Consider the following 20,733-nt stretch of genomic DNA (forward strand, 5'->3'; position numbering starts at 1 on the left):
AGTAGTAAATAAGTATTTATAATAAATATACACGTAGTATGTATAACAAATATGTACAGTACAGGAAATATAATAAATGTGTACGGTAGAGAGAGAGAGAGAGAGTATAATAAATATGTACAGTGCAGGAAGTACAATAAATAAAAGATTATCGGACGTACAAGTGAGACATCTCGTTGTTAAAATAAAAAGGCTAACGAGATAGAGAGAAACGCGATAAAAATTGCAAACAAAACGATTAGCTTGTAGAACGGCGAAACGAAGCAACGGGCGTAGCGCGTCTGAGAGAAGACGGTTACGAGCGGCGAAAATAACGAAGGAAGAGTCCATTAACTGCGATAGTAGACGGTTGGAAATACGACGGCGACCGTAGGCGCTACCGGTGCGGAGCTGGATAATCGAGGAGCCACTGTACCATTCGGCGAAACGATTCCGGGGACGAGAAGCGATTGGTAAAACAAGCATCGGCGGGATCTCTACTCACTGAAATCGATCAGGAGCCGGCCGTACCCCTGTCGCTGATAGGGCGGAAGCGTCAGAATGCAGGACACGTTGTAATTGAGGAAAGAGTTCTTTTCCTGGAACAGAAAGCGAGGTCGGGCTCTGAGTTATCTGTCTGGAACGCCGCCGCCGCCGCCGCCGCGGCACCGCTCCGATAAAACGGCCGAACGGTTTCGAGAATCGTTCCGAGAACGCGTGTATCGAAAGTTCTCGAGCATATCGAGACGTCGATTTAGCGCCGCTTACGCGCGTGCACCTGACCTTCGGCGGGTCTTTTCGTTCCGAGTTTCAAGGCGTCGGGAACGCGCGAGCTTCCACGAAATCTCTTTTCGAGCTCGATTCGATGCGAGGCGAGACGCCCGAGGCCGGCGACACCTACAGGACGATTTTTCGTTCGGCAAGATGGCGCAGCGATTCGGCCAACGCGAACGAAAAGAATAGCGACTTTCGAGAGGGTTTCTGGAGCGCGAGCCGTGCTCGATCGGTTGGTTAAATATAGAGCGACGTCAGCGCGGGACGAGTCCATGGCAAGTTGATTTCTTTCTCTTCTCTTCTCTTCTCTTCTCTTCTCTTCTCTCGCGTATTTCTCGATGTGTTTCACGGCGCGGTGTACGCTGGAACGAAACATTTATTTTCTTGGACGTCGTCGGCCATTTGTACCAACAGTTTCATCGAATCGTTGATAAGCGACCACAGCGGAAGAAATTAAAGGCGTTAAAATTCACTGCTTCAGTGGTAAGGCTTTAACCCTTTGCACTCGAATGGTGAGTCCGAGGCACCACTGAAATTATTGTATCACGTTCTAATATCACTTTTGTATCATCGAAGTTTAGATTATAAATATTATTAAAAGCATAACTGTTCTATAAATTAGGAGACTCAATTTCGTATGCATAAAATGCACTTTGTCATATAAAATGGAATCACTGTAGGTTAGAAAAATTATTTTAGATTTACTGTTCAAATGTGGCTTCGAGTGCAAAGGGTTAAGACGCGCATATAACCTTTGTCTAGGTTACATTATAAATATAATATAATATAACCTAATTAAATATAATATAATATAACCTAAACTTTGTCTAGGTTATATTATTCATCGCAGCTATCGGCAGCTAATTTTTCCACTTGTTCGTTCCCTTTGTTCTTCTTTAATTTGTTTCTTTTTTTGTGTTGTGCTACGAACATTCGTTGAAGATTTAACAGAAGTTTCGGTTAGAAAATTGGCGACGATTGGCCGACGATGTCCACGAAAATAGGTGTTCCAAGTGCGCGCCGCGGTGGGCGTACACCTAAAGCGTATATCTCGGCGGTCAGATTAGATAAAGTTCGCGTGAAATTACATCGCAATTCCTGGGCCCGCGGCCGGTTTTTCGGCAACCAGAGGCCGCCGCTCCGCTTTATCTCCTCGGCCCGCGTCCGCCCATACGAAATCATCCCGCGTTTCTCTCTCCGTGACACGCGCCGATTTCTGTCCGCGTCGAGACCCGCGCGGCCTCTAACAAAGCGCGGAGCTATTTTCGGCGAGCGATCGAACACGTTCGACGCAGAAATAAGGTAAATGTGTGCCGGCGAGATTCGACGTGCCCGCGGGATCGGTAGACCGCGGGACTTTTTAACGCGTATTCCTGACGAAATGTGTGTTTGTAAATCGAATCGCGAAATATTAACCCTTTGCACTCGAGTGGTGACTCCGAGGCACCGCTAAAAAAATTGTCGTAGCATATTCCAAGATAATTTTTATATTAACAAAAAGTTTACGTTTAAGGAATTGTTGAAAGTGTAACTATTGTACGAGTCGGTACAAGGCTCAATTTCATGCGCATAAAATGCACTTTGTCGTATAAAATGGAAATACTATCAAGTCAGAAAAATGATTTAAGGTTTACAGCTAAAATGGCTTCGAGTGCGAAGGGTTAAGGAAAGAAATCAATGTTTACGTAGTTACTACCATATCGTGCAATTAGCGAAGACTGTTTTCGATTCTGCATAAATATCCGCAGTCTATGCGTAATAACTGTACGAATGGGATCATTTGCAATGTGAATCGGCATCGTAATAGATTCAATTTCAAATCGCACGTGTTACGACTTCCGGCGGAATGCAGCTTTTCAACCGTTCAAGCATTTCATTGTTTTACTATCGATGCGTTATTATATTGTATTATTGTTATACATTCAAGTTCATTCGTGTACACTTTTTACTTAGAGAGTTAACTAAGAGGCTTTAGCCCGCAAATAAATAAATAAATAAATAGATCAATAAATAAATCGATAAATAGATAAATCAATAAATAAATTAATAAATCCATAAATCGATAAATAAATGGATAAATAAATAAATAGATCGATAAATAAATGGATAAATAAATAAATAGATAGATAGATCGATAAATAAATCGATAAGTAAATAAATAAATAGATCGATAAATAAATGGATAAATAAATAAATAGATAGATCGATAAATAAATCGATAAGTAAATAAATAAATAGATCGATAAATAAATAAATAAATAGATCGATAAATAAATAAATAGATCGATAAATAAATAAATAGATCGATAAATAAATGAATAAATCCATAAATCGACAAATAAAAGTATAAAATCGACCTCACACAGTTTCTCTACGCGAGCCGCTCCAGGGAAAGAGCGTAAATGGAGTTATTAGCGAGGGCCAGAGCGGTTCTTCGTGCTTATTAAAGCCGCGCGGCGCGAGTAAATTGCGAGCCTCCTTTGAAAATTGTATCGAGACACGCGATACAAGCGATACAAACACGTCGGGGGAACGGAACGGAGCGGAGCGAAACGGATCGAGAGACTGGATTTCGAATTTTTCGGTTCCTCGATTCGACTTTTTTTTTTGCGACGTGGGCGTTATCGCGCATCGGAACCCGAGCCGTTCGGCCGACGGTTTCGTTGCCATGGTCGCACGTTTATCCGTTCTTTCGGTCGCGCGCGCGATCCGTTCGCGTTTTATTATAATCTGATTACAGCGCCGGCACATCGTTCGGTGGCTGCTCGAGCGGCGGCGACGGGGACGGGCCTCGCGAAAATCGAAACGTTGGAATTATTAGAGCTTCCTCTCGCAACGGCTGCGTTTCAACTTAATTATACCCCACGGATCGTACGCGACCATTCTTCGCCTGCGATGTCGCGCGTCTTGGGCACCGAGTCCCCCGAAATTAACGAGATTGTCGCCTGCTCTGCTTGCGATTCTGACGCACTCGTGTACTCCTTTCGTCCCGTTCGTAATATGTAAATAAATAAATTCGTAAATAAATAAATTCGCAAAAAAATAGCTTCGTAAATAAATAAATAAATTCGCAAATAAATAGCTTCGTAAATAAATAAATAAATTCGCAAATAAATAGCTTCGTAAATAAATAAATAAATTCGTAAATAAATAAATGAACGAGCGAATAAACTAATCTATTTGAGCTCCGATACTTGGCCATCGGTATCGCTCGATCCGTCGGCAGAAATAGAGTTCGTTCCGCGTTAGATGGAACCCGACGGAATCTTCTTTCGTTCGAGACCGGCGGATCTTGGCGAATCCGGCCGAAGTAACATCATCGATCGTTCGACGCCCCTCGGTCCCGCATCGGGAACGGAGGAGCCGGTGCAACTCGGACACCCGGTATTTCCGGCGGCGGCGGCGTGCTTGTTGCCTTGTTGCTAACTGGCGAGCGGGGCAGCAACGGTCCGAAGGACACACAACCGAGTCCTCGCGAGCGTGTTCGCGCGTCCATGCGCGTTTCTGTTCGCCGGTGGAAGGAAAACGAGCCGTGGAGAACGCCGAGAACCGAGACCGATCGCTGAAACCCGAAGACAGGACTCTCTCTCTCTCTCTCTCTCTCTCTCTCTCTCTCTCTCTCTCTCTCTCTCTCTCTCTCTCTCTCTCTCTCTCTCTCTCTCTCTCTCTCTCTCTCTCTCTCTCTCTCTCTCTCTCTCTCTCTCTCTCTCTCTCTCTCTCTCCGCCTACCGGCGGAAAAGTCGCGCGAGCGGTTGGCTCGAACGATGCTTCGCGCGAATTTGTCCGTCGCGCCGATTTTTCGAAAACTCGTCCGGTCTCGCGGCGACCAGAGAGAAGCGAGCTGCTCCGAGAAGGTGACCTGAGCGAGAGAGAAAGAGAGGGGGAGAGAGAAGAGAATCTGGGCCCCGCGACGTCCTTGGGCCACTAGTCTCCGCTCCGTTCAGGGACGTCTCGACCTCCCCACCTCGCGCGACCAAGAAAGGTCCTCGCGCCTCCTCGCTTTTCCTCGCCGATTCCTCCTCTTTCTTTCCTACGGTGGAACCACATTTATCCGAACCGTATTTACCTAACCTCCGTTCATCTAACTTCGTTCGTTTGAACTACATTCACCTGTACTTCATATAGCTGTATTTCATTCGTTTGAACTACATTTAGCTGTACTTCATTCGTTCGAGCTACATTTAGCTGTACTTCATTCGTTCGAGCTACATTTAGCTGTACTTCATTCGTTTGAACTACATTTAGCTGTACCTCCATTTGTTTGAACTACATTTATACGTACTTCATTTTATCTGTATTTCGTTTATTTGAACTACATTTATCTGTACTTCATTTATTTGAACTATATTTATCTGTAATTCATTTATTTGAACTATATTTATCTGTAATTCACTTATTTGAACTATATTTATCTGTACTTCATTTATTTGAACTACATTTATCTGTAATTCATTTATTTGAACTACATTTATCTGTCATTCATTTATTTGAACTATATTTATCTGTACTTCATTTATTTTAACTACATTTATCTGTAATTCATTTATTTGAACTATATTTATCTGTACTTCATTTATTTTAACTACATTTATCTGTACTTCATTTATCAGTACTTTTATATGTTTATGCAAACGAAATTTTACACGCGCTTGTCCCAGTTACCCCGTTAGCATAATCTAATCAAACTTCATGTATTTTTCTTTCTTGAGTTTCCCCCATTTTTTCTACACTAATGTTCAAGTTTCTAATTTCATTGTACCTCATCCGTGCTCGAGAGACTGTTACATTATTAATCTCTCACTGAAACAGACAGTTATCCCGACGATCGATAACGTTATTATTGTTATTATTATTATTATTATTATTATTATTATTATTATTATTATTATTATTATTATTATTATTATTATTATTATTGTAATTATATAAACTGCACGTCTATGATTCGACAGCTGCGCTCGGTTGACTTTTCGCATTACCGCATAGGCGTCGCCATAACGATCGTCTATATAATATTCGTAATTACCAGACCGCGGATCTCTTTATGCGAAATGGAAAAATGTTCTCCGGGGTCCGTTACATAAAACAAGAAGCGTGACAAGAGAGCGTCTCTTCCTTAAGAAACGACCCGGTGAAAGTAACGCCCAACAACAGCATTGTCAAATTCTTTCCGTGATCTTCTTCGATGCTGCTCGAAGCATTTTACTGTGAACGAAACAAACGAGATAATTGAGAAAAGCAAGCGATGGATCGGCGAGCACACACACCCAATGGAAACAGCGGTGCCTTTCGCGCGGGTGCCGGTCGCGGTAAACTTTTATAGCGTGACAGAAATTTCACGGTGAGGGGGAGGGGGTGTAAAATCGTGGCCGGCGCCGCCGTCTCTTCTTCTTCCACCGCGCGCGGAAAACGCGCGTGACGGACCGAGACGGGAACCGGTGTTCCGCGATTTGTTTCGCGTTTCTGCCGCGAGGAATTCGGAAATCGGTCCCCCGTCGCGTCCAGCGACGGACGAGACAACGGGGGGGCTTTCTCTCTCTCTCTCTCTCTCTCTCTCTCTCTCTCTCTGTCTCTCTCTCTCTCTCTTTCTCTCTCCCGGTAGATATAGTCGCGCGGAATCGATACCTGGCCTCTCTCGACGCTGCTCTTGTCTCCTTTCGGCGTAGTTTAACGATCGCGGTAGCCAGCGGCAACCGAGTCGCGCGACAAACTCATCGATCGACTCTCGATTTCGACGGAGCCGGCGGAATGGACCGCGGAGAAGCAGAGCCTCATCTTTCCCGGTGTGCCCTCCAAGAAGCACCGCGAAGCTGTGGAAGACCGTGGACGTCTCGTCGACGGAGCCTCCCCGATCGAGCCGAAAACGATCGTAAAGTCGATCGTAAAAGGCTCGGCCGATCGGTCGGCATCCTTTTCCGCGTACCGTCGCGCTGTAAAGCTCCGCTAGCCGGCGGATACACGCGCCAGCATCTGGCCGAGCCGAGCTATTATTTTGCTATATTCTAGCACGGGCGTGCAGTATACAGGGTGTCCCAAAAGTGTCCCGCAATCGGAAAGTGGCGGGTTCCTCGGGTCATTTGAAGCAACTTCTTCCTTTACAAAAATGTTCTCCGAGGCACCGTTAACGAGTTATTAACGAAAAACAGTGACCAATAGGAATAGAGTACGACTGACGCGTGGCGGCCCAGCCAACCAGCGCGCGAAGCCCAGTACCGCCCATTAGCTCGGTCGCCTCGCGCCAGCCGAGCTCGCCTCTCATTGGTCACTGTTTTTCGTTAATAACTCGTTAACGGCACCTCGGAGAAAATTTTTGCAAAGGAAAAAGTTGCTTCGAATGATCCGAGGAACCCGCCATTTTCGGGACACCCTGTATATCTCACATACTGTGCAGTCTGTATCCGCACGGTTCCTCGTAGCGCTCGTAAACACGACGAACGAGCGAGGTCGCGGCCGTGTGATATTTCGACGAGCTCCGGGACTTCATTCCGTAGCAGAATGTTTTTAGAAAATGTTCAAGTGTTCCTCCCCCGAATTTTAAAGCAATATCTCGCCGCTGAATAACCCACCAGCATTAGTCTTGATAATTATTTTGCACGCCAAAAGATTCTAGTTTGTTTCTTCTTTCGTTTACTAGTTGTGTTTCATTCGATTGTGTGAATTTATTCGTCGCGTAAACAGTGACTTTTATGCGAAATAAAAGTGGTCTATGCGAATTGCGTGACGTAGACGGTCGCATGGATAATTTTTCTTTCATGCTTGGATTATTTTATCGTGTTGAAAATAATGCGATGGAAATTCGGGTGCGTTTCTTATAACTTTTATTCAAAAAAAAAAACCGTCTACATGGTTGTATTTGACAGTTCGCAAGGAAAATAATCGTACGAAGAACGAGAGAAGAGCAATATGCCAATGGACACGATGAATGTCTCGAGTCGGACGCGACCACGACGGTTGCAAATGGAATCCTGAGCGAGATTTTTTCGTTCGATTAAAGATGATATCGGATCGAAGCGGCTCGATCGGGAGCTCTCTGTCGACCATAACCGTGGGACGTCTTAAAAGATTTTCGATTGTAAAACCGGAGGTTGGTCGGCCCGTGTTCACGAACATGTGCAGCTCCATCTGACAACGATCGATGGGCGTGTTCGGTGTTCGTCCGAAAACAAATAAAGAAGAAAGAAAAATGAACAACAACAAAAAATTGTGTCTTCGATATTCGACGCGCGATTAGAAATTATTATACGCGTTATTTCGCGTAAAAAGTTACAATCGAATACGCAACGATAAAGAAAAGAAAAAAGATAAAAAAGGAAAGAAAGATAAAAGAAAAGAAAAAAATAGTCACGCAGAGAATTAAGAGCCGGCGGATGATCGAAAATATCGCACCGTGCGTCGGTGTGCGAAAAGCCGAGCGTAGGCGAACGAACGTTTCTCCGCGCGGACGACGCGAATCACGCGAATCAAATAATTGTCTCTCCGACTCTTTCCGTCGGACGTCTCGGCAACGATCGAGCCGTCGCCGCGGAACTCGAGCCTCTCCGTCGCTCGCCGTCGATCGATTATTACAATAGGCACGAGCACACGAATGGCCGTATCTCAGCACGGAAGGGAGAGAAAAAACGGCGTGAAAATTTACAGCGGCAACGTCCGATATTTCTGCGTACGCGGACGAGTTCGACGAAATCGACTTTTGGCCAGAGAAATCGGATAAACGTCCCGCACGCGCGGCGTGCACAACTGCGCACGGATTCTCGCGGATATCGGCTTTCGAGGCTCCCGAGGACTCCGCGGAGACCGAGCGGTCCGCGGCGGATCGGCCCGAGCAACGTCGGCGACGCCCGAGCGATCGGATCGTCGATCGATTCGCCGTTTCGAGCGACGGCGCTGGGCTCGCGGGTTCCCGCCGGCCATCGGATCTCGGCGCTGCGTCCGCGGTGTGAGCGCCGCTTAAAGGTTATACGGCTCCTCGCGCGACGGTCACTTCTATATTTAGATGCACCGAGTTTCCTCCTCCACTTTCTTTCTACCGAACAAAGCGTTCCTCTCGATCTACGGGGTGTCCGCCGAGTTTCTTACGGCTATCTTACGGACGAGTCTCGCCCTCCAGAGAGAAGTTCGTTCCCGGCGCCGATAATCGGCGTCCGGCACGGCTCTCTCTCTCTCTTTCTCTCTCTTTCTCCGGCTCGCCGGCTGTATTCTAATAGGAAAGAGCGAAAGAACTCGCCCCTCGGAATTCCTGGCTGCGCGTCCAGACGAAGGGCGAGTCTCGAGGGACGCTGGAAATTTATCAATGGCGGACGAGCTCGAGAACACGAGAACTTCAGAGGGTCGAGCCGGGATTATCCTCGCGTTTCCCAAAGACTTCCCGAGGCTTCCCAAACCCGAGGAGAAATTGTCACCGGTCCCTCCATCAGTCTCTATCTCTTTCTCTCTCTCTCTCTCTCTCTCTCTCCCCCCCCCCGGTCCTCCTCGACGCGAAAATTTCGACGCGGACTTATCGAGGTTCTAGACTGGGCGTGCATCGTGCGTTCGTATCAATGATCGATTTAACCCTCGCAAGGCGAACCGTTTGCACAATCGCGCCGCCGACGATGTTTATAAAAATTCCGAGCTCGGTCCGGCAATTTTTTTCGAACATATTTCTGCGGATATTTCTTGCACGCTTATCGCTAGACCGTGGATTTGATGCATTTATAACAGACATTAATAAAAGAAATTCCGAACAGAATTTATTAATATTGTTAAATTATTTTCGGTTCGTTCAAGCTCGTTTTATTGTAATTTTTATTTCGCCCGAAGATCCGCGGTCTAGTTATTAGCCTTTCCGTTGTTCCTAGTGCAATTTATTTTACTTGATTGTAGAAAATTCACCGATAAAATACTCCGCGCGTCAAAATTGACCCAGTCACCGTCCCCGCTACGGTCGAACTCAACGCGTGCACCTGGCAGAAATTTTCGTCGACCGGAACTGTTACACGAACAGTTACACGTTCAACATCATCGCGGTCCGCGCGGATTCTTTAACTGTTGCTAACGCATATTTATGCTCGCCGACAACGTTCGGACGCGGACTCGGGGGAATGTGGACTGTCGGAAAGTATGCGAACAACTTTTCAGACGGATTAACTCGTTGATAATTGATCCGACAACATGAATTTCTTTCTTTTTTTTTGAGACGTTGAAGCGATTAATTCTCCAGAGAACGAGTACAGATCGGAATGATAAAATTGCAGATGAATGAAAAAGAAAAAGAAAAAAAAAAGAAAAAAAACGATGTTTTCCCTACTTTTTCTCATCCGAGGCTGTAACGAAAATGGAAAGAACGCGTTTTGGTGATAATTTTCATTTCAGCACGCGTGCTGATAATTTTTCATCGAAATCGGTTCGCGCTTTCGCGAACGAAAGAATTCACTCTCTCGAAATATTAATATTATAATAATAATAATAATATTATAATATTAACCCCTTGCCGTGCGATTTAGCTCGACGAAACTCGGGCCCAAGTGTTACGCGTCAACGCGTGGTAAACCGATCAGACTGATGCGCGAGAAAGGTCACAATACGAGCCGAAATGTAAATGCCTCTGATATAGACACTTTTGCACGATACTGCTGTTGTGGAAATAAACTCTAATACCTTTTGTATTTTTTATTTATTTGTAATCGATTCATTACGTTATAATTATAATATTATACTATATTATATTTTGTAGTCGATAACAGTTACAAAATTATATTTCACGAATTCAATAGAACAGTTTAACAGTTGAACAGAAATCCTTGCATCTTCAACTGTGGGTTTGTTCCCAGGAACGTAATAATACCACGGCTAAAAATGAAACTTTAATTGTAATAAATATTCACCCTGAATCAATATCTAATAAGAAAATACTAACAAGTCTAAAAATCCTCCTTGGTATGATACTTCCTAAAACACTCTGGCAGATGTAAAGCTACTTCACATTCCGCACACTCCCACTTCGTTTCGCTTCGTATTTTATGCTTATAACAAACTTTGCACATCCTTGTTGGGTGCTTTTTTCGAGCCGTCGAATCGATAGTTTTTGGGAAATGAGCCCAATATTGTGCTTGAAGTCGAAGAGGTTCAATTGATGTAGATTTTCCACGCGTTTTGTAATCCGGTAATCGGACATTTTGTAAAATTGTTTCTGCTATTTTTACTCGGTATTGAACGTAACTCTCCTTTTTACGACCGTGCATAATTTTATACATAATATAGGTATTCAATAGGGCCATATCTGACATGTAAAAGAAAAGCTTTCGGTATTCTTTGATGGCTTTTCTCATGATTGGGAAACAGGATAACATCTGATCTCGATGATCAACTGCACCCATACCTTTGTTATATTCCACGATACAATTAGGCTTCATTACTTTCTGTAATTTTTTGTCTGATTGCTCAACCATCTCTACACTTTCGTGTTTCGTTGATATCATATACACGTCGCGCTTGTCTTTCCATCTCAGAGCTATCAAATTATTGCAACTCCTATATACACATTCTCCTTTTTTCAAAACAAGCTTTTGAATATCCCCTGGCATATTTTTTCTATTTTTGCGTACTGTCCCGATAACATTTGTCCTTTTCTGGTTTAATTTAAAAAAATGGTCAGGTGAAGAGTACCAGTTATCCAGAAACAAAGTATATCCCTTGTTTATTATTGATTTTGACAAATCCATCACAACGTTCTGCGACGCACTATCACTTACATTAATTTTGTCCTGGCCGGTATATATTTTGAATTTATGACAGAAACCGGTACTTGCCTCGCACAATTTATAAATTTTTAATCCAAATCGAGCTCTTTTCGACGGATTGTATTGTTTGTATGCTAAACGCTCTTTATATTTCATCAAGGATTCGTCAATGCTGATATATTCACTGGGTGTGTAAATTTCTTTAAATTTTTCATTCCAGAGGTTGATGATAGATCTTACCTTTCGAAGTCGGTCATTTCTATCATAAGTTTCATTATTAGAGAAGTGTAAAAATCTCGAAATTTGCCGAAATCTCTTAAATGACATTGTTTTTCGAAATATCGGCGTTTCTATTACTGCTCTTGTAGTCCAATACTGTTGTATATTTGATTTTTTTACTTGACTCATCAAAATACATAATGCATAGTAGGCCTTTATTTCATCTAAGGTAACAGGATGCCAATTGTCGTCCACTTTCCGTCTTTTACACTCGTCGTTCATTTCTTGGTATGCGAAGCGATTTGTTTCCGTAATAATTATATCCCACAGTTTGTTATCAAATATAATAGAAAATAGTTCTAATATTGTTGGATCCTTGCTTAAATTAGTAAGAACAGACGCTTTTATACCACGAGTCTCAGAATATGTCCAAACTATTGGTGTGTTTTTTTTCTTCTGCCAAATCCATGATTGACGCGTCGTACCTTCCTCTTCACTACTATCTTCTATAATCATAACGCCTTGGACGCTTTCTGGTTAGCGGAAGAACATCACTATCACTAGATTCATTATCACTGATTTCACTTAAACCTCTTTTATTTTGCATTTTGTAAGGGTTTATTATTAAATTTCAATATAATAATATAAACTACTTTGTAACAGCAATTATGAGACTCGTGACTAACTCTGGTGGCGTACTGATAGAAACTAACATTCGATCACGACCCAGGCTCGTGACGTTTATGTTTGATCCGACTATCTGTACACGACCTCGGCTCGTGACGTTTACGTTTGGCCCGACGATCTATTCACGAGCCTGGCTCGTTATGTTCATGTTTGGGCCAAAATTTTCATCACGAGTCAGACTCGTTAAAGCACGGCAAGGGGTTAATGTAATAATAATTTATATAATAATAATAATGTAATATTAATACAATAATATTATAACCTGGACGAAAATTACCTTCGAAGAGTTCCCTCGAAATACATACATATATCGTGCCATAAAATTGCATTATACACGAAGACGTTCTTCGCATGAAATTTACTTCGAACAACGCCGAATCCTGACCCAGCCTAACGAGGACAAACTTCTCGAAAGTTCGAATAAGCCTGTCCGTTCGATCCAAGCCCTTTGAGTACTCGAGGCCGCCTAAGGATTCTCGTCTTCCGCGTCGATCGTCGCGCCGTCGGGGCCGATATCGAGACACGCTCTTCCTGGAAGGAGGCTGCAGAATCGCCGGGGAAGCCCTGTCGCGGGCTTCCCACGCGAATCCTGGACACTCCTACCGTAGGATTTCGCGGCCGGCCGAACAATAGCCTTTTGTGCATTCGCGTCTCGTCGCGCCGCGCCGCGCCGCGGTCGAAGGGAAACCTCTCTTTCTCTCTCTCCGCAGTCGATACATGGGATCGATGGTTACGGCCGGCCACGCATCGTGTGTCCGTTAATTCCGTGTCGTAGACAAAACGCGATCGATGTGTTCGCGTTTTAATCCCATCCGCGCTTGCTAGAACACGGAGGTTACCATAGCTACGTTCCCCGCGCGTAGTCGAGGGACGCGTGAGAGAGAAAGAAAGAGAGAAAGAGAGAAAGAGAGAAAGAGAGAGAGAGAGAGAGAAGAGAGAGAGAGAGAGAGAGAGAGAGAGAGAGAGAGAGAGAGAGGTGGGAGATAGGGAGAGGACTGCGGCGAATTAATAACGAAATCGAGTTTTACGATCGGCAGCCCGGATATCTCGGACCTCGTTTCACCCCTTGCCGCTCGGGGCGGAGAGAGAAGAGGTCAAGGTCCGCGAAAGGAATCGAGCAGCCCTCTGCGGCGGGACGGCCGTTCCCCGAGCCGAGAATCGCGAGCTTCTATTCCGTCTTGGTGGCGGAAGGGCGACGAACTCTCTCGCCTCGGCTGCCACGGCGTAGACTGTAGTTTGTAGACTGTAGACTCTCTCGGCTTCGAGCCGTCCCGAGGCTCCCCGAGCCGCCCCGAGTCGCTCCGAGCCGGCAGGAAGCTCGCCAGCCACGTGGATTTTTCGTGGCCGTGAGGAATCGCGAGGGGAACGCTCCTCTCTCTGCTCGCTCTAGCTCGCTCTTTTTCTCCGTCGCTCTCGCCGTGTGCTCGTGCAACGAGAAGGTGGCGTCGAGGGAAACTGGAAACCGTCGGTGTACGCTTGCGGCTCTCTGTCACGAGACACGAGACACGAGACACGGGATAACGAGTCGCCGAGGCATCGGTGGTCGAGTAGAACCCGGCAGAGTGCGCGCGAGAAAGCGAGCGAGAGCGAGAGAGCGAGCGGTCGAGTAAAACGCGCGGGGATTCGCTGGGACGCGCGGGACGAGTCGGATCGAGCCGCAAGCGGACCGAAGGCCGCGGCTAGGCCGTGGCTAGGGCTAGACGATGATACCCTACCCCAACCTTCTACGGAGCCCCGTGTATTCGGCGGGATTTGCTCGTGTGAACAGGACTGTCTGGCATCGATCGCTCGCTCGCCCGCCCGGTCTCGCCGTGCCGAGCTTTTCCAGGGAGGAACCGAGAGGAACGGGGTGGAACGGGCTGGAACGGGACAGAACGGGGCGCGAGGGACGGAAGGGAACCGGGGACCCAGAGGAAGTTCGACCGGGCGGGGACGAAGGTGGACGGAGCTGGAGAGAGAGAAAGAGAGAGACCAGGGTTGGGCGAGCCTACCCCAACCTCTTCTCCAAGAGGCCGCCGCGTATCGTATCGACGACCTCTACTACTACTACACTACTACTACTACTACTACTGCTACTACTGCTACTACTACTACTACTGCTACTACTACTACTACTACTACTACTACTACTACTACTACTACTATTACTACTACTACTATTACGACTACTACTACTATTACTCGTCCTCGTCCTCGTACTCGACGTTACTCTACGTCATCCCTTTCCTTTTCTACCCCCTGAACACCCCGCCGACGCCGACACCGACGCCGACGTCTCCAACTCCTGCTCTCTTCCACCCTTGCAATCCCTTTCGCGCCAACTCCCATCCACCATCTGCTCTCTCTCTCGCTCGCTCGAGCGACGCGTCTACAGGATATTTTTAAGGAAAATTGACCGACCCTCCGACTGCCTTTCTTGCTTCGCAGCTTCTTCCTTGCTCGCCGCACCTGTCTCCTAGCTTCCCTCCCCTTCCCCGCCGCCGCGGGAAACAGCCCGAGGAATTTGTTAATAAATAAATTCGACATCTCGGAGAGAGATAGATCGCCGCTCCCGTCGGCGAGCATATTCGCGAGCCCTTCTTCCAGCGACGGATCGAAAGTTAATTTTTCGATTTCGCCGAATTCAAAATTTTGCTCTCTCGAAACACGGAACGCTTATTCTTTTTCCTTTTCTTTTTCTGTTCTCGTTTTCGAAACGGAAAAATAGAGGAACGTGTTCCGAAGAACTCGAAGCTTTCCGGGTGTCTCGAGGGCTTTTTTCGAGCGTCCCGTCTCGATCTTTTTCTCTTTTTCTCGCGAGATCGTCTCGTCTCGCCTCGCCTCGACTCGCCTTGCCTCTTTGTTCTCGCGACGATAAGTAAATTCATCCCCGAAATCAGATTTCTCCGCGCTCAAAGCGCGTGTCTCGAGGTTCGCGACCGAAGACGGAGGAGCCGTGGACGCGTCTTGCTCGCGGCACAAACCCCCGCCTCGGGGGTTCAACTGTTTACGCGATGCGTGCACCCTTCAGCGTTCTTTAAAAGAACGCCCGGCCAATTCCGTCTCGCTAAATTTTCGGGCTTCCAATTCCCCACGCTCTTCTCGCTCGCTATCTCTCCATCTCAATCTCTCTCTCTCTCTCGCGCTCTTTCTCTAGCGCTCTCTCTCTCTCTCTCGCTCTTTCTCTCGCGCGCTCTCTCTCTCTTCCTTTCTCTCTCTCTCTTTCTTTCTGTCTACTCGCTCTCGGATATTCGAATCGGTTTATCCAAAGCTCGGGGCGCGCGCGTTCAATCCTTTTTCTCTCGAGTTTTCGGCAGCAAACCCGAGAGTCTCGGGATAAACGGCCGGCATAGAATTTTCAGAACCGGAATTCCTCTCGACGGATCCTCCTGGGGTCCCGGTTCCCGGTGCGTTACCCTTCCCGTCGCCCCAGTCCCTCGGCTGGCTCTGTCTGCTCTCTATCGCTGCCATTCTTCCCTTTTATCCGTCTTGGGGGGGCACGGTTTGCCGGATCCTCCTCGCCTCCACCCTCTCGGAGATATATAAACGTTCCGTCAGCCCTGCCCATTTATTGCGTTACACGCGTATCGGGGACCATCGTTCCACGGGTCCTCTCGACCAGCCCGCACAGATACGCTTCCCTCTCGATCCTTTCACCTTTCGCAATTTTTTTTTATTCCTCTTCTTTTTTAAAACCATCATCTCTCTCTCTCTCTCGCTCTGTCTCTTCGTATCTGTCCACATCGGCGAATAAAGAAAATGTGCGGAATAAAATCAGATTATTATTTTATTTTCTATCATTTCTAAAATTCGTTCAGGTTATATTCGTGTGTAACTTCTTTCTCCGTTTTAGAACCGCTTCTTTCGAAACAGGGGTGGCCAAACTTTTCATCGCTGCGGGCGGCCTGTTTCTTTTTAAATTATAGGCGGCGGTCACTTCTAGACTATTTCTGCTCAATGTGAGATTGCATTTTAACGCGAGTATTATGACGAGTTCCTATATTAATCATTTCCTAGAATTTTGTCCGCCAGTGTCTCTCTTTCGAGGGCTCTCTCTTTCTCTCCTGCGCTCTTTCTCTCTCTCTCTCTCTCGTTCTCTCTTTCTCGCGCTCTCTCTTTCTCTGTTCGCCTTTTCGCCGCTCCCCCCCCGACACCGCGCTCCGTTCCTAGAAGCCACGCTCGTTCCATTTCTGCATGCATTATTCAGTACCATATACAGTGGAACGGTTCGTGACGGGCTAACTGGCGCGGCGCACCACCGGAAGTTAGTCAAACGAGCAGGCCCGAGTGCCCGTGGATCGTCGCGTCTCCACGGATACACCGTCTGCTGATTTCCAACGGCCTTCTCCGATCGAATCATCCTTCGCCTCCTCCTCCTCCTCCACCTCCTTCTCCACCACCACCTCCTCCTCCTTCTTATTCTACTTGATTCATCTTCCTGGCTCGCGGCTTGTTTCTTTCGTCGGAACGAGCTTCGCGAAAAATCGCACCGCGAGGACACGTGGTTACTTGTAAAACAGTCCGTTGGCGAAGACGGGTCCGTCTGGACCCGTACGCGGTACACGATACGGAACCGTTGAAATGTTTGAAAGCGACCCAAGTCCATTTTGAATAATTTTATTTACTTGCGATCATTCGAGCCTTGCACCTCGGTTTTTATAATCGTTGACGATTATAATATTTTAATTATATCGCTATAAGATTGTGTTATAATATATTTCTTAGGCTATATAAATTGTAACTATAAAAATAAGTCGCGAGACTTGAATAGCTTCTCCAAAGCTCGCTAGCCTCTTCCCAAATTGTTCACTCCTGCTTGAAAGGTCAAGGAAAATTGGGAATCGTATCTCCTCTTCCCAAACTGTCCATTTCCGTGGACGATCCGAGCGTCAATTAGGGAGAATTCATTTGACACGCGTATAATTTCATTTCAGCGAAGCCTCTAGATCACAATTGCTCTTGGAAACACGAAAACATTATATCACCGCGTTATTATTATCAGTTAGCAATATTTTTCAGTTCATTAGAACGCAAAATCCTTAAATATTCGGATTTTAAAATAAATGAACTTGGGCCGCTTTCAAAACGAAACGACTCCGTATATTCGTCGAGATGTGACACGTGTTCTCCGCGGAGATTGCGCAAACGCGTAAATAATAATAAATGTTATACGATATTCGTACTTTACGATGTAACACTTCTCGATAATGTAATAGTTATTTCTTTTTCTCTTTAACATTAATACTCAACTCAATGCGTGATATTGTCTTGTAAGAAAATTTTGGGAACGAGTACCATAATATTCTATAAATGTAGAATTTGCTACACCCCTATCCGAACCAGAGATTATTAACGACTATAACTCGATTGTTGTAACTGATTCATAACGATCGGGCTAAAACGTAATCCGATTAAACGATCTACGATCGCGACTCTCTTCGTTATTGTAACGAAGCTTTAATCGATTGCAATTACACGATTATAACTCGTTGGCGATTACGAACGATTAAAGATCGGTTCTAATAACGAACCGGTCGCGATCGTTGATCATTTAACCGTGTCACTTTATGTCGAAGCCAGCTCTGTCCGGGTAACACAAGAATAATGAACTCTCACGCACCGCGGAATCTAAACGAACCGGACTGATCCGATTAAAAAGAATTCAACCTATAATATAATTGCACCGCCGGTTTTCCTTCTTTTGCATACACGAGAAAACCGAGTAATTTAAATGCAAAGCTGTCTTGAAGTCGTTTAAAAGAATTTTACAAACACCGTTAACTTGTCCGTCGTCGACTCGTTAAAATTATTACTGAGAAAAATAAAGCGTGTACGCGTACACGTGTCTCTGTGTGTCTCTGTATCTGCTGCATCATGCAGTCGATGCGCGTAAAAATATCCACCGTCTAGAAATAACATTTCAAAATCCGATACACACGCCTATTAATAAATCCGTCATATCGGACTGTTAAAAACGACACGCGGGAACTCGTTCAGCCCGGTTCACAGGATAAAGTATACTCTTTCATCCGTATCGGTGGAGCAGGAAAAGACCGGGGCGCATTGTGGTGTAGGTGCCGGTGTTCGACACGCGTGTCGTGTTCCCCGGCGAATCGCCGCGCCGGCACACTCTTTTCTCGCGGCGCGCCTCCGCTTCCACGTCGCGTCGCCTCGTTGCATCGTGTTGTCCTGTCCCATTCGACCGGGATCCCGTCTGGAATACCCGCGTAAGAGGATACGCCGTCCTCTCGTTTGCTCGCCGGAGAGGAACTCTCGCGGTCGTGTGCCTGGCCACCGATCGAACGAGACCTTCGTCGCCGGCAACGGTGGCGCGGCACACCGCCGCGCGTCTTCGTCGTCGCCGAGCTTAATTGCCGTGCTTTCCTTTCCAGCCGGTGTCGAGTTCCCGTTCCCAGGTGTTCCCAAGGTGTGTTCCCTTGGACCTTTGTTCTCCGGCGCTTTCTCCGCCGCCGCCGCCGCCGCCGCCGCCCTTTCGTCGACCACCGAATTTCACCTCGGCCTTCTTCTTCATCTCTCCGCGAAAAGCTCTCTCGTCGACGAGATCCGCGGTTTAGTTCTCTCAAATTGTCCGTCGGCTGGTAAACAAGAATGGACAGCTTTGGGAGGAGGAGATACGATTGTTCGAGTCTCCGCGACTCGTTTTCATAGTCTGCTTGTAACCGTCGACAGCTGTAATTAGTATACAGGGTGTCCCAGGTTTTAATGTTCAAACTTTGTCAGTATAGAAAAAAATGTTATGTGAACATAGGTCATATAGAACTTTATGAAGAAGTTATAACAAAAATTCAGAATATAGGATTAATAATGCGTTCAATGAAATGAAAGAGAATAGAAACGAAATTCGCACGGTCATAAATTCGATCTTCGATCGATGTCGATCATGTATTGTCAATAACGGTAGACATTTCGAAATGTATTAATAAACACAGCTTACATAAACACACGGCATGTGCTGATCTATTCAAGCGAATGCTCACAGTAACAGCAAGTTGATTACTATTCCTATTCTGAATTTTTGTTATAACTTCTTCATAAAGCTCTATATGACCTATGTTTACATAATATTGTTTTCTTACTTCGTGCCATAGAATACACTGACAAAGTTTGAACATTAAAACCTGGGACACCCTGTATAATAACTATAATAACTAATATCGCGGCGTCTCCTCTTCCCAAATTACCCATTTTTCGTTTCGGTTAAGTGTAGGTTCAGGTTAGGTTTAGGTTACCGCGTTTTCTCGACGAAGGCGAACCTCGACAGAGAACTAACCTTTTACGCCAATAAATGTGACAGCTTGAGCCGCGCCTGTTATTCTTTAACTTGAATATTTGTTCTTCTCTAAATAATGCCAAAAGATATTGGATCTCTGAAAGCAGGAATTTCGTTAAAAAGCGTAACGCAAAGAACCCGTACGTGTGCATATATATTTACCGAGGTTATGTATCTATTGCCGCGAGTGAAATACCGCATATTCCGATTAATGCGTGTCAAGCTTGATATAATCCATTTTATTTTAGACGTGCACACACACACAGCTACGATTCCTGGGATATCAAGATATTCTCACTGCGGCACTTTATTAATTAGATATAGGTGCTCCACCGATCAAGCTTGTTCGCATCGACTCGTCGAGAACTGCGCTGTACAGGTTAAGGTATGCAGTTCGGTACAGCGTCGCAGTAACGTGCACACATAGTAAAAAAACTATGAGTTTTCATAAGCTTCCAAATATCAAAAGTCAATGAAATGCAATTAGAACCGCGATTGCTGTTACTTGTACGTCATAAATGATCACTATGAAACGTCTAGAAAATGATGAGATTCGTTCGTAGAAGATTACACGCTGTACAATCTTGGATTTTATTGCTTTTAGAAAATACCACAGTAACTGGGCCGTTCACAGTAACACCCTCAGTTACCCTACAAGCCGGGAGACAATTCGAGAGAGAATTTACTGTACGTTATCGTCGTCGTCGGCGGCGGCGCGCACGCAATCGGATGACGCAATAAACTCGGCCATGGTGTTTCTCGATCCTACTTTCGAGGATTCGGGCCCAGGTCGATCCTCTCGATCGCCCCGACCGCGATTTCTGACGTTCATCGAGAAAGAGAGACGGACCGTGAGAGAGAGAGAGAGAGAGAGAGAGAGAGAGAGAGAGAGAGCGAGAGAGAGAGAGCGAGAGCGTGTGAGAGAGAGAGCGCGCGAGAGAGAGCTCGAGAGAAAGAGAGTGCACGCGAGAGAGAGAGAGAGAGAGTCGAAGGGGCTATCAGAAATTCTGGTTTCGCTATAAACAGGCTCGGCGAGGTCCCGATCCTTTGGCCGGCAGAACGCGCAAGGATTTCAGGAGCAGGACA

The 20,733-nt window shown here is 45.9% G+C and overlaps 2 protein-coding genes across 17 annotated transcripts in view; one reads left to right on the forward strand and one right to left on the reverse strand.

Moving 5' to 3' along the window:
* LOC117220899 (uncharacterized) overlaps positions 1-20,733 on the forward strand; it is a 61,674-nt gene that overhangs the window by 31,164 nt on the left and 9,777 nt on the right. The window contains exons 1-2 of one of the 8 annotated variants that reach the window (XM_076518356.1): positions 19,621-19,787; positions 19,896-20,032. The exons of 2 other annotated variants lie outside the window; for them this stretch is intronic. In XM_076518356.1, the coding sequence (XP_076374471.1) occupies positions 19,724-19,787; positions 19,896-20,032 (201 nt within the window). In that variant the 5' untranslated portion in view covers positions 19,621-19,723. Of the gene's footprint in view, positions 1-573; positions 1,029-18,748; positions 18,784-19,620; positions 19,788-19,895; positions 20,033-20,733 lie in introns of those variants that run through there. 5 more of the 8 variants (XR_013032609.1, XR_013032610.1, XR_013032614.1 and 2 more) reach the window with 5 other exon arrangements.
* Positions 1-20,733, reverse strand: part of chm (lysine acetyltransferase chameau) — a 46,521-nt gene that overhangs the window by 13,628 nt on the left and 12,160 nt on the right. For 4 of the 9 annotated variants that reach the window (XM_033471333.2, XM_033471334.2, XM_033471332.2 and 1 more), the window contains one exon: positions 485-578. The exons of 1 other annotated variant lie outside the window; for it this stretch is intronic. In XM_033471333.2, the coding sequence (XP_033327224.2) occupies positions 485-578 (94 nt within the window). Of the gene's footprint in view, positions 1-484; positions 579-17,539; positions 19,745-20,733 lie in introns of those variants that run through there. 4 more of the 9 variants (XR_013032608.1, XR_013032607.1, XM_076518355.1 and 1 more) reach the window with 4 other exon arrangements.

The sequence above is a fragment of the Megalopta genalis genome, chromosome 2, assembly GCF_051020955.1.
Source record: "Megalopta genalis isolate 19385.01 chromosome 2, iyMegGena1_principal, whole genome shotgun sequence".
NCBI classification, from domain to species: Eukaryota; Metazoa; Arthropoda; class Insecta; order Hymenoptera; family Halictidae; genus Megalopta; species Megalopta genalis.